Genomic DNA, 13,678 nt, shown 5'->3' on the forward strand with positions numbered 1-13,678 from the left:
TTCCTTCATTCAGTAAATGCTAACAAACACCTACTATGTATCAAACTCTAGCATTAGTGATTTAAAAGTAAATAGAACAGGGGCGCCTGGGTGGCTCAGTGGGTTGAGCTGCTGCCTTCGGCTTGGGTCATGATCTCAGGGTCCTGGGATCGAGCCCCGCATCGGGCTCTCTGCTCGTCGGGAAGCCTGCTTCCTCCTCTCTCTCTGCCTGCCTCTCTGCCTGCTTGTCATCTCTCTCTGTCAAATAAATAAATAAAATTAAAATAAAAAAAAAAGTAAATAGAACAGCTAAAAATTCTTTAAGGAAAGGTAAGACAGAAAAGAAATTAAACACGGTAGTGAATCCTATGGAATATCAAATTCAGGGAGAACAGTTATGAAGGATGGGAGTGTGATGGACTTTAGAAAGGGTGATTTAAAGGAGTGCGTCTGGGTGATGCAGTCAGTTAAAAAGGGTGATTTAAGAAGAAGGCTTACAGGATGTGACATTTCAGGAGGGAGGAGACAAAAGTGATGAAGCAAGCCTGTGGTTACACGGGAAAGTTCATTCCAGGTAGAAGGACAAATGCAAAGGCTCTGAAGAAGGAGCCTGCCTTGTTATGTTCAAAGAATATGAAGGTGGGTGTAGTCAAGAGCAGCTTGCACAAGGAAAGTGACAGCTGAAGTCAGAGAAGTGTAGGCAAGACGCACAGACAGGGATGGAGCCTTACCATCCACAGAAAGAACTCTGCTTATACTAGGAGTATAGCCCCTGAAGGAGTTTAGGCCAAAGTGACATAAATCATGGCTAGGAGATCACTTATATTTTAAAAGAATCACTCTAGTTGCTGTATTGACAACAGACTATAGAGAGTGGAAAAGGGAAGAAATAAAGGGGACCTGTAAGGAGTTTACTCCAAATACGCAAGAAAGAGAGGATGCTGGCTCAGACCAAATAGGAAATGGGGGAGCCAATGAGAAATGAGTGGACTCTGAATACATTTTAAAGATCAAACTGGGAGGCACCTAGGTGGCTCAGTGGATTAAAGCCTCTGCCTTCAGCTCAGGTCATGATCTTGGGGTCCTGGGATCGAGTCCTGCATTGGGCTCTCTGCTCAGTGGGGGAGCCTGCTTCCTCCTCTCTCTCTGCCTGCCTCTCTGCCTACTTGTGATCTCTGTCAAATAAATAAATCTTAAAAAAAAAAAAAGATCAAACTTAAAGATGTGCTGGCAGATTAGATATGAAATGTGAGAGATGGGAGTCCTGAATGACTCCAAGATTTTGGCCAAGCAATGGAAGAATGCAAATGCCCATTACCAAGAGAGGAAACTAAGGGAGAAGCAGGCTTACGGGCAGAAGATGAGGCAGGAATGTGGTCTTTCATGTGTTACATGGTTACATGGTTTGAGGTGTCTATTAGATATCCAAGAGAAGATAACATGGATGTACTGCCTAGGTTAAAAAAAAATAATAATGCCCATTATTGTCAAGAAAATAGTAATTTCTGCTGAGTGAAAATTTCAATGTCTTAATTTTACTGACTTCTTGACAGGGCAAAAAATTTTCATGATTTAAAGGGATCTCAAACATTCCCCAAACTCAAATGTAAAAAAAGATCTTATTAACTGGACACACAATGTAGAGAATACAAGTCACCCAAACATACTCTAACCCAGTTATCAGATCTCTAATGGCTCTTCACTGGAAAAGGCTAGAGTTGTAGAAAGGACACTTACTGCTGAGGATGTAGAGAAGACGGGGGGGAAGGGTATGCCTGTGTCCAAGGGGGTTTGAGGAAGCTTTCCAGGCCCGGAGTGAAGGAGGTCTCGAAGGCTAGAGCCTTCGGTTTTGTTGTTAGAGGCAGTGGGACCCAGTAACAGACTGTTGAAAAGCTTTGGAGTCAACGGAGAGACCTTTGCAGTGGAGTTGAACGAGTCCAGCCCAAAGGGTGAATGAGACTCTTTACTGAGCACCGACCTCAGGGACCCTGCTTCTGTAAGGACATAACCGGGAACAATATTAGGCATCATAAGGAACATCCAACAGGCAACTGACTCCTAAAAATCAGCCAAGTGGGAAGGAGCAGATTTTCCCCACTCCTGCCCCCCAAACTACATATAGTTTCATATGGACCAAGCCTGACCAGGTATGACTATAGCAGGATCATGGCCAAGGAGAGGCTCTCCTACTACTTTCTTCCTTTCCCCGATCTGAATTTCAAACTTCTTCTTGTTCCCATCCATCTTTCATCTCCCTTACTTGCTAAGGCAGTGTCTTTACAAGGGGGTCTTCAGAAGACCTGTAGGGGAATCACCTGGGGTGATCACGAGAAATGGAGATTCTTGATAGTTCTTTAAGAGGTTGTCACTTAATAGTTCTGGTGAGGCATAGGAATCCGCATTTTTAACAATTCCCCAGGTGACTTTGTGCCCACTGAAAACCTGGCTGCATAACAGAACCACCTGGAAGCTTATTAAAACTCTATGATTAATTCTGACTAAAGAGGTCTGGGCCCAGGCATGTGCTTTTTTAAAAAAGCTCCACTTCTAGAAAGAAAATGAAGGAGATTCCCTTATTTTATGTGAAAGAGAAAGCAAGCAGCATGCTTTATAAATGTGGATGGTAATGTGTGAGTGTGAAGAATCCCTGAATAACTCAAGTGTTCCACCCGCAGGCAGGGCAAAGGCTTGTGTTTATCTCACCTTTTGTTTCCTCTTTAGCCTTCTGAGTTGCTAAATCTGCCAACCAGTGCAGGGCAGAAGAGGGGGGAGCCGTGTCGGGGCAAGGGGGCCTGATGGCTTTTAGCTCACTATTGCTATTTGAAGCTGAACTCTCTGCTTTCAGAGAGTCCTCAGATCTGATATCAGTGCTGTCGGCTTTCGGAACATGGTCGGTCTCTGACGTTACTGCTGCAGTTCCTCCTCCGCCTGAGAAGGTGGTTTCACTTCCAGAAGAGGCACTAGGGTTTATGCTAGGAAGCTAAAGCATAGAAGGCCAACATGGTTAGAGTGCTGTCCTTGCACAGGAAAAAACAAAAAACAAAAAACACAGTAAGGGCTGCTGACACTGAAAAAGTCTGGGAAAACAATGTGAAACTGTCCCATAAACTGCTATTTCATTCATTCATTAATTTACCATACATTTAAGGAGTTCTGCAATGTGTCAGAAACTTGGTTCTGTGGAAAGAACAGTTGAACGTAACAAATATTTTAATAGAAAGTAAGCTCATTAAGCTGTTCTGAGGATTAAATGAGATAGTATACGCAAAGAGTTTGGTATAGTGTTTGGCACACATAAATAATCCATAAATGTTCTATTACTGAATTTTCCAGATGATTAGCCTTAATTCCTGCGGCTCCTCCTGACCATGTGTTGGTTGTGTTCTTGGAAAGCAGGTAGGGGTATGTTTGTGGGTGTGCATATGTGTTTTAAAAACAGCCTCTTGTTCAAAACAGTTACCATCAAACCGGAATGACCTCCACCTCTGACAGAGCAATGAGCAAACCACTGCCTCTCTGGAGGCCTGGCATTGTTTTCAGGGTAGAATGATCCCAGCTCAGCAGGCCAGTCTTCACATTTCTGTCCTCAGTACCTAACATGACAAGGACAGGGACCATGCACACAGATAGGACTGCCTTCCTAGTAACATTTTCTATACTTCTCACCTATATAAGGACTCTAAAGTGTAAATCTTGACAAGATGCAGAGAATTTCTTTGTGCTATTTATCAACCCAACCTGAAATGGTTTTAAAATGACTGAAGAGAAACTCATACCAGGCAGAGGGAATCAAATCCCTGAGTAACATTTTTGGGGCTCTCTCTAGAAACACTTCTCCATCCCCTAATTCCTCAGGTATCCTACAGTAGCCTAGGACAACACAGGTGAAAATGGGGGCACTTCCCAGAACTAAGAGGTGAAGTTTCTCTCACTTATACCCGCACATACCACTTTACCTGTGACATCCCATTGGTGACAGCAGGTCTCAGCACAGATTTGTTCTGCCGACTAATACAAGGGCAGTTTGCTTTTATTCCCCATTTGCCCCGGGCAGCATGTACCATGTCTCCAATATTGTAAAGAGCTGGAAGACAGACAGCAACAACGAAAGCCGCAGAATGTTTTATGTGCCAGGTATTGTGCTAAGGATCTCATTTATATTACCCTCATTTGTATTTATATTATATTATATTAAGGATCTCATTTATATTACCCTCCTCAACCCTTAAAGGTAAAGGTAAAAGGCTACCACTTCACATTTCAGTGAGGTGGTAGCCTTTACCCTCAATTTTTCTGAAAAAGATTTTACTTACGATTTTATTTATTTGACAGAGAGAGAGAGTACACAAGCAGGGGGAGCAGAAGGCAGAGGGAAGGGGAGAAGCAGGCTCCCGGCTGAGTATAGAGCCTGACGTGGAACTAGATCTCAGGACCCGAAGGCAGACGCTTAACTGACCAAGCCACCCAGGCACCCCTAAATTTATTTAAGCAGGCTCCACACCCAGACCTCAAGACCCTGAGATTAAGAGTTGTATGTTCGGGGCGCCTGGGTGGCTCAGTGGGTTGAGCCTCTGCCTTCGGCTCAGGTCATGGTGTCAGGGTCCTGGGATGGAGTCCCAAATCAGGCTCTCTGCTCGGCAAGGAGCCTGCTTCCCTTCTCTCTCGGCCTGCCTCTCTGCCTACTTGTGATCTCTGTCAAATAAATAAAATCTTAAAAACAAAAAAAAGAGTCGCATATTCTACCAACTGAACACCAGCCAGGTACCCCTAAAGATTGTATTTTTTTTTTTAAGTGATCACTACACCCAATATAGGGCTCGAACTCACAACCCCGAGATCAAGCATCGCACTCCACTGACTGAGCTAGCCAGGTGCCCCCCACTCTCAATTTCTGATGATGAAACTGATACTCACGAGTAGTTTATGTCATTTGCTCAAGCACACATAGTTGGTAAATGGAAGTACTAACAGTTTAGCTGAGGTATACTTAGCCCTAAAGTTCTGTGCACTCTTAACTACTAACCTACACTCCCTCTTCTAGTAAACATTAGCAAGCTGACCTGTAGGAGAAACTCTAGGGTTAGATTCTTTAATGTTCGAAAGCATGGTAAACATTCTGAATTGTATACTTGAGATTTGTATACTTTAAGTTATACCTAACAAAAAAGAAAATGTAGAGAAAAAAACCAGACCAGTGCAAACTTAACATCAACATTTAACCAACGCTTAGATCAGCAGGGAGCAGCCATCCTACTAGTGCACTGAGGGAACCCTTCTGCTTGGAGGCACTGGGTATAAGGATCCAGAGTGCCCCTTGCACAGCAGAGGAGAATATAGATAGTAGACTGGCCATCTTCAATGTCTATGTGTTATCAGAAGTATGGAAGCTGGAAACTTTTTGGAGGACTCACTGAAGTAAGCTAGGACTGTGACATAAACAGGATCACTCGTTCCTACTGTTAAGCTGTTTTCTTCAGGGATTTAAGAAATTTGATTAGCTTTAAGTGGATTTTTACAAACCAAAAATCAAAAGTCTTTCTAGAAGCATTTGGGACTTCTATTCTGATCCTACCAACCACAGGAATGTAAAATATTTTTTTTTTTTTTTTAAAGATTTTATTTATTTATTTGACAGAGAGAGATCACAAGTAGATAGAGAGGCAGGCAGAGAGAGAGAGAGAGAGAGGGAAGCAGGCTCCCTGCTGAGCAGAGAGCCCGATGCGGGCCTCGATCCCAGGACCCTGAGATCATGACCTGAGCCGAAGGCAGCGGCTTAACCCACTGAGCCACCCAGGCGCCCAGGAATGTAAAATATTATGTCGAAAAGTAACCAATGTCTCCAACCAGAAAGGTGAGTCAAGTGTGCACTGGCTGCATAAAATCTATCAGCTATCTAACGATTTAAACTGTCAGAAAAATCTGGGGAGGCTAAACAAAATCTGGCCAGGATAAACCACCTCACCAGATTTTATGGTGTGTGAGTTATACCTAAATTAACTTAAAAACACTTTTTTCCCCTCAAATGTTCTTTATTTTTAGTATTTTTTTTTTTGTTTATTTAAGTAATTTCTATACCCAATATGGGGCTCAAACATACAACCCCAAAATCAAGAACCACCACTCCTCTGACTGAGCTAGCCAGGAGCCCTTCTTTCCCCAAATTTTGAAAGAACTCCCTTACCTGTGCCAGGGATGATCTGTGTGGGCATGAGATTCTCTGGTTCATGGGACTGCCCCTTTGCACACTTCAACCAAGAGAAAACCTCTTCATCACCCATCTCTTCGGTCTCTGAAACAGAAATAAAAGAACTTCATTTATTTTACGAGGGTCACAAGATATATCCTTCTCAGTGAGTCAGAGTTTCAGATCCTATAGGCCAACTTTCTCAAGGGCCAGAGAAGACAACATCTAACTTTCAAAGAATCTGCTTCATTGTTTTATTATTTATTGTATATACATACAAAAAGTTCAACAGTTTAAAGTGTGCACTTCAATGTAATTTTGACAAATGTATACAATTGTATAAACACCGCCACCTTCATGATATAGAACTTTCCATCTCCCTTCCTGATGTTCCCTCAAGTCCTATGCTTCCCTCAAGTCAAAGCCTTTTCTTAATCTCTGGCTACCACTGATCAACTTTCTAATACTAACGTTTTGCTTTTTCTAGAATTTCATATAATTGGAAGCATACAGTAGTCAGTTGTGTCAGGTTTCTTTCAGATAGCATGATTTGAGATTTATACATACATGTTCATTATCAGTAATCATTCCTTTTTAATGGCTGAATACTCTTCCATCGTATGGATATCCTTTTTTTTTTTTTTTTTTAAATATACTCATTCACCAGCTGGTGAACAGTTGGATTGTTTCCAATTTGGGGCTATTATGAATAAAGTTGCTATAAACATCCAAGTAGAATCTTTTAGGTGGACATGTTTTCATTTCTCTCATAAATCCCTAGAAGTGGGATGCTGGGTCATATGGAATGTTTATAAGAAATGGCCATACAGGTTTTCCAAAGTGAGGTTATCAGTGTGCATTCCTACCAGCAATTTTAAGAGTTCTAGTTTTTCCACATCCTTGGCAACACTTGGTATTATCAGTCACTAAAATTCTAGCCTTCCAAGTGGATACAAGGATTGTTCACTATGGTTCTAATTTTCTATTGATCTATCTTCTTTGGTAAAGTATTGTTCAAATCTTTTGCTCACTTAAAAACTGGGTTGTCTGTAATATTATGCAGCCATCAAAAATATGAAATCTTGGCATTTGCAATAACATGGCTGGAACTAGAGGGTATAATGCTAAGTGAAATAAGTCAATCAGAGAGGAACATCTCCCACTGATTATCATATGATCTCACTGATATGTGGAATTTAAGAAACAAGGCCGAGGATCATAGGGGAAGAGGGGGAAAAAAATGAAACAAGACGTAACCAGAGAGGGAGACAAACCATGAGCGACTCTTAATCTCAGGAAACAAATTGAGGATTGCTGGAATGGAGGGGGGTTGGAGGAATTGGGTAGCTGGATGATGAACACTGGAGAGGATATGTGCTGTGGTGAGTGCTGTAAATTGTGTAAGGATGAATCACACACCTGAAACAAATACATTATATGTTAATTTTTAAAAATTTGTTTGTCTTCTTATTGAGTTCTAAGACGTCTTTATTGTGGATTCATGTCCTTTTATTTTTAAAGAATTTATTTATTTGACAGGCAGAGATCACAAGTACGTGGAGATGCAGGCAGAGAGAGAGAAGGAAGCAGGCTCTCTGAGAGCCTGATGCGGGGCTCGATCCCAGGACCTTGGGATCATGACCTGAGCTGAAGGCAGAGGCTTTAACCCACTAAGCCACCCAGGTACCCCATGGATTCAAGTCCTTTAACAAATATGGGATCAGTCAATCTCTTCTCCCAGTCTGTAGCTTACCTTTTTATTTGAGACTGTTTTTTTGAACAGAGAAAGCTTTCAAATTTGATAATTTTTTTTGCTTTTTGTGTCCTATCTAAAAAATATTTACCCAACCCAAGGATACAAAGATCTTCTATTTTTTCTTCTGGAGGTTTTATAGTTTTAGCTTTTATGTTTAGGCCCATGATTTACTTAAGAGCTAACTTTTAATATATGACATGAGTAAAAATTAAGTTTATTTTATTCGAGTATGGATACACAGTTATTCCAGTACCATTTGTTGAAAGAACTATCTTTTCCCCACTGAATTATTGTGGCACCTTTGTTAACTAATCAGCTGATTATATGCGTGCTTATTTCTGTTTTATTGTATTACCACAATGCCTTGATTCCTGTAGCTATATTGTTAACTCTTAAAATGAAGTAGTATGGGGTGCCAGGGTGGCTCAGTGGGTTGGGCCTCTGCCTTCGGCTTGGGTCATGATCTCAGGGTCCTGGGATTGAGCCCCGCATTGGGCTTTCTGCTCCGTGGGGAGCCTGCTTCCTTCTCTCTCTCTGCCTGCCTCTCTGCCTACTTGTGATCTGTCAAATAAATAAATAAAATCTTAAAAAAAAAATGAAGTAGTATAGATCCTCCAACTGCCTTCTTCTTTTTCAAAATTGTTTTCATTATTCTAGTCCTTTGAGTTCATGTAAATTTTATAATCAGCTTGTTCAATTTCTACAAAAAGGTCTACTGGGATTTTGATTTGAATTACATGTAATAGATTAATTTGGAAGAAGTGACATCTTAGAACACCATCTTCTTTCCATGAATATGTCACATCTCTGCATTTATTTTGTCTTTTTTCATTTTTCTCAGCAATTGTAGTTTTCAGTGTATGCGTTTTTTGCATTTTGACTAAATTTATCCCTACACAATTCATGTTTTTTTGATGCTGCATAAAGGATAGTGATTTAAAAATTCAAATTCTAATTGCTCATTGACAGCATACAGAAATAGAATTGATTTTTGTTGTGTTTTGTCCTGCAATCTTGCTAAACGCACATTTTAGTTCTTGTAGCTTTTTTGTAGATTTCTTAGGCTTTTCTTCTTTCTCTTCTTTAAAAAAAAAATTTTTTTTTTTTTTTTAAATAATCACTACATCTGGTCTGGGGTGCTTGGCTGGCTCAGTACATAGAAAACATGACTCCTGAAGTTGACTCTTGGGTTGTGAGTGCAAGCCCCACAGCAGGTATAGAGATTACCTAAAAATAAAATCTAAAAAAGACTACAAAGTTAAAAAAAATAAATCTCTACACCCATCATGGGGCATCAACCCATGACCCTGAGATCAAGAGTCACAACATCTTCCTACTGGGCCAGCCAGGCACTCTACTACACAGATGGTCATGTCACCTGGAAATAAAAAAATATTTTATTTCGTTCCAGTCCATATGCTTTTTTGGGGGGTGCAGGTGTGGGAAGGGTATGCTTTTATTTCTTGATGTGTAGAAATGTATAGTAACTCTAGCTTAGAGTTGAGAAATTGTGAAAAGTAGACACCCTGCTTTGCTCCTGATCTCAGGGAGAAAAGGTCAGTCTTGGGGCGCATGGGTGGCTCAGTGGGTTAAAGCCTCTGCCTTCAGCTCGGGTCATGATCTCAGGGTCCTGGAATTGAGCCCCGTATCGGGCTCTCTGCTCAGCGGGGAGCCTGCCTCCCCCTCTCTGCCTGCTTCTCTGCCTACTTGTGATTTCTGTCAAATAAATAAATTAAAAAAAAAAAGAAATCTTCAAAAAAAAAAAAAAAGTCAGTCTTTTGAATTATGTAAGATGCTCCTACCTGTACCTAGGTTCAGTGCTTTTCAACCTTAATTTTTCACTCCGTCAAAGACCTTTATGGACAGGTTTTTTGGTTACTGTTGTTGTTTTTGTAATAGTGCTACCGACCCCAAGAAAACTGAATACAAGATATACTATATATGTTTACTTGTCCCGTCTTTTGAACTAGCTGCTTTTATGATTTGATTTTCTACTTTTGGCTTATTAGCTATATATACCTCTTTGTTACTATTGGCCCTAGGGTTTGTAGTGTCTCTAACTTAACACAGTCTATCTTCAAATATTATACCACTCTTCTCCCTGAGACCCCTGTAAAACTGAACTAATTCCATTTCCCTTCTTTTGTGCTATTACTACACATTTTAATTTTACATATATTATCAACCCCTCACTACACTGTTACTTTTCCTTTAAACAACTATCTTTTTAAAAAAAGTAAAAATAAGAAAGCCTTTCATATCTACTTAAATATTTTTCACGTAGGAAGTTTTTCATTCCTTTGTGTAAATCTGAATTCCCTTTCTGTATCAATAGTTTTCTGACAAATTGGCTGTCATTCTTATCTTCGTTATTTTGTATATAATTTGTTTTTTTTACCCTCTTGTGACTTTCAGATTTTTTCTTTCTCTTACTGCTTTCCAGTAAGGTGGTTTTTGATGTGTTTTGGGTGGTTTTAATGCTTCTTCTGTTTGAGATTAATTGCTGGATTTGTGGCTTTATAGCTTTTTCATCAAATTTGGAAAATTTGTGACTTTATTTGTTCAGATTTTTTTTATATCTGTCCTCCTACTGTTGCTCTTTCTGGAACTCCCAACAATTTTGTTTCATAAACTGCCTGATACTTCCTATACTTCAAGACGGCACTCTTCAATCTGTAAGTTTAGTCTTTCTTCTCTCTGTCCTCAGTGTTGGTTTCTATTGTTATGTCCAACTTGTTTCTTCTGCAGTGTCTAACTGCCATTATCCCACCTAGTATAAATTTTTTAAAAGATATTTTTCATACCTAGATGATTCACTTGGGTCTCTTATGTATTCTGTTTTTCTACTCATCATATTCATGTCTCCCTTTATGTCTTTCAATATACCATTTATAATTGCAGCTTTAAGGTCCTTTTACAGTAATTCTATCATCACTGTCATTTCTGGATTTGTTTCTATTGATGGTTTCTTTCCCACAGATTATTGGTTATATTATCCTGCCTTTTTTGCAAATGTGATTATTCTTTTACTTTAAAATTTTTATTACTGAAGCATAGTTGACGTATAGTTGATACTCTGAAGTAGTTTCATGTTTACAACATAATGATCTGATTCTATACGTTACTCCATGCTCTCCAAGACAAATGCAGGTGCCATCTGCCACCAAACAATATTATTACAACGTTAATGACTAGATTCCCTGTGCCGTAATTTTCATCCCTGTGACGACTTTATCACTGGAACTCTGTACCTCTTAACCCGTCTCACCTATTTTGCTCACCTCCCACTGCTTCCCCTCAGGAAATCACTAGTCTGTTCTCTGCATTTATTTATGAGTTTATTTGTTCATTTTGGTTTTTTTATTTTTTTTTTTAGAGAGAAAGCAAGCAAGCAAGAGTATGTGAGTGGGGTTGGGGGTGGCAAAAGGAGAGCGAAAGAATCTTTTTTTAAAAGATTTTATTCATCAGAGAGCAAGAGTGAGCATGAGAGTACAAGCAGGGGAGCCTCAGGTAGACGGAGAAGCAGGCTTCCCACTGAGCAAGGAGCGCGATGTGGGACTTGATCCCAGGACCCCTGGGATCATGACCTTAGCCAAAGGCAGACACTTAACCAACTGAGCCACTCAGGTACCCCCCCTGCCGCTTTTTGAAAGATTTTATTTAGGGCGCCTGGGTGGCTCAGTGGGTTAAGCCGCTGCCTTCGGCTCAGGTCATGATCTCAGGGTCCTGGGATCGAGTCCCGCATCGGGCTCTCTGCTCAGCAGGGAGCCTGCTTCCTCCTCTCTCTCTCTGCCTGCCTCTCTGCCTACTGTGATCTCTCTATGTCAAATAAATAAATAAAATCTAAAAAAAAAAAAAAAAAAAAAAAAAAAAAAGAAAGATTTTATTTATTGGAGAGAATCTTAAGCAGACTCCAAAACCAGCGTAGGGCCTGACATGGGGCTCAATCTCATGGTCCTTAGCTGAAATCTCATGACCTGAGCTGAAATCAAGAGTTGGACACTTAACTGACTGAGCCACCCAGGCACCCCTTTATTATTTTTTTAATTAAAAGAATTTTTTTGGGGGCGCCTGGGTGGCTAAGTGGGTTAAACTTTCTGCCTTCAGCTCAGGTCTGATCCCAGGATCCTGGGATCGAGCCCCACATCAGGCTCTCTGCTCAGCAGGGAGCCTGCTTCTCTCTCTCTCTGCCTGCCTCTCTGCCTACTTGTGATCTCTGTCTGTCAAATAAATAAATAAAATCTTTAAAAAAAAAAAAAAAAAAGAATTTTAAGTAGTTTCTATGCCCATTGTGGGGCCTGACCTTGTCCCCGAGATCAAGACTTGCAGGGTCTGATTGAGCCAGCCAGGTGTCCCTGTTTTGTTTTTGAGATTTCACATATAAGTGAAAAATATGGTATCTATCTTTGTCTGATTTATTTCACTTAGTGCAATACTCTTTAAGTACATCCATGTTGTTCCAAGTGGCAAGATGCCCTTATTTATGGCAGAGTAGTATTTCATCACGTGTATGGAGATACATATATGTATACCCTCCCCTCCCATTTTCTTTATCCATTCATCAACAGATGGACACTTGGGTTGCTTCCATATCTTGCCTATTGTAAACAGCAATGCAGTAAACATAGTGGTACATTTTTTTGAATTAGCATATCCATTTTCTTTGGAGGGCCTCCATACTGTTTTCCATAGTGACCACACCAATTTAAATTCCCACCAATAGCACATGAGGGTTCCTTTTTCTCCATTCTCCCCAACAGTTGTTATTTCTTGTCTTTTTGATACTTGCCCTTCTGACATGTGTGACATAGGATCTCATTGTGGTTTTGGTCTGCATTTACCTGATGGGAATAATGTGGAACATGTCTTCATGTGTCTGCTGGCCATCTGTATGCCTTCTCTGAAAAAATGTCTATGCAGGGGCGCCTGGGTGGCTCAGTGGGTTAAGCCGCTGCCTTCGGCTCAGGTCATGATCTCAGGGTCCTGGGATCGAGTCCCGCATCGGGCTCTCTGCTCAGCAGGGAGCCTGCTTCCCTCTCTCTCTCTCTGCCTGCCTCTCCATCTACTTGTGATTTCTCTCTGTCAAATAAATAAATAAAATCTTTAAAAAAAAAAAAAAAAAAGTCTATGCAGGTCCTCTGCCCATTTTTTAACTAGACAGGTTTTTTGTTTTGGTTTTGGTGGTGGGGGGGCATTGATATAAGTCATCTATATAGTTTGGATATTAACCCTTTATTGGATATATCACTTGCAAATATTTTCTTCCGTTCAGGAGGCTGCCGTTTTGCTTTGTTGATGGTTTCCTTTGCTGTGGAAAAGCTTTTTATTTTGGTATAGTCCCAACAGTTTATTTTTCTTTTGTTTCCCTTGCCTGAGGAAACATATTCAGAAAAATGTTGCTAAGGCCAATACTCAAGGGATTACTGCCTATGTTCTCTTACATGTGTTTTATGGTTTGGGGTCTCACATTTAGTTATTTAATCCATTTTGAGTTTATTTTTGTTTATGGTGTTAAGACAATGGTCTGGTTTCATTCCTTTGCAAGTAGTTGTCCAGTACCAAAGAGACTCATACCTGCTCCTCCCTCCCTCCCTCCTTCTTCCTTCCTTCCTTCCCTTATTTCTTTCTCTTTCATTCTCTTTCTTTCTCAAGTCAACTCTATCCCCAGTGTGGGGCTCAAATTCATGACCCTGAGATCAAGAGTTGCATGCTCTACTGAGCCAGCCAGTTGCCTCCCAGTTTTTCATGACTAAATGCAG

At 40.5% G+C, this 13,678-nt stretch overlaps 1 protein-coding gene across 2 annotated transcripts in view; it reads right to left on the reverse strand.

Annotated features, from left to right (window-relative positions):
* KDM3B (lysine demethylase 3B) overlaps nt 1–13,678 on the reverse strand; it is a 70,334-nt gene that overhangs the window by 11,759 nt on the left and 44,897 nt on the right. For both annotated transcript variants that reach the window (XM_032336583.1, XM_032336582.1), the window contains exons 12-15: nt 6,161–6,268; nt 3,936–4,063; nt 2,683–2,959; nt 1,717–1,973 (exon numbers count right to left, since the gene is read on the reverse strand). In XM_032336583.1, the coding sequence (XP_032192474.1) occupies nt 1,717–1,973; nt 2,683–2,959; nt 3,936–4,063; nt 6,161–6,268 (770 nt within the window). The remainder of the gene's footprint in view (nt 1–1,716; nt 1,974–2,682; nt 2,960–3,935; nt 4,064–6,160; nt 6,269–13,678) is intronic.

The sequence above is a fragment of the Mustela erminea genome, chromosome 3, assembly GCF_009829155.1.
Source record: "Mustela erminea isolate mMusErm1 chromosome 3, mMusErm1.Pri, whole genome shotgun sequence".
Classification (NCBI taxonomy): domain Eukaryota; kingdom Metazoa; phylum Chordata; class Mammalia; order Carnivora; family Mustelidae; genus Mustela; species Mustela erminea.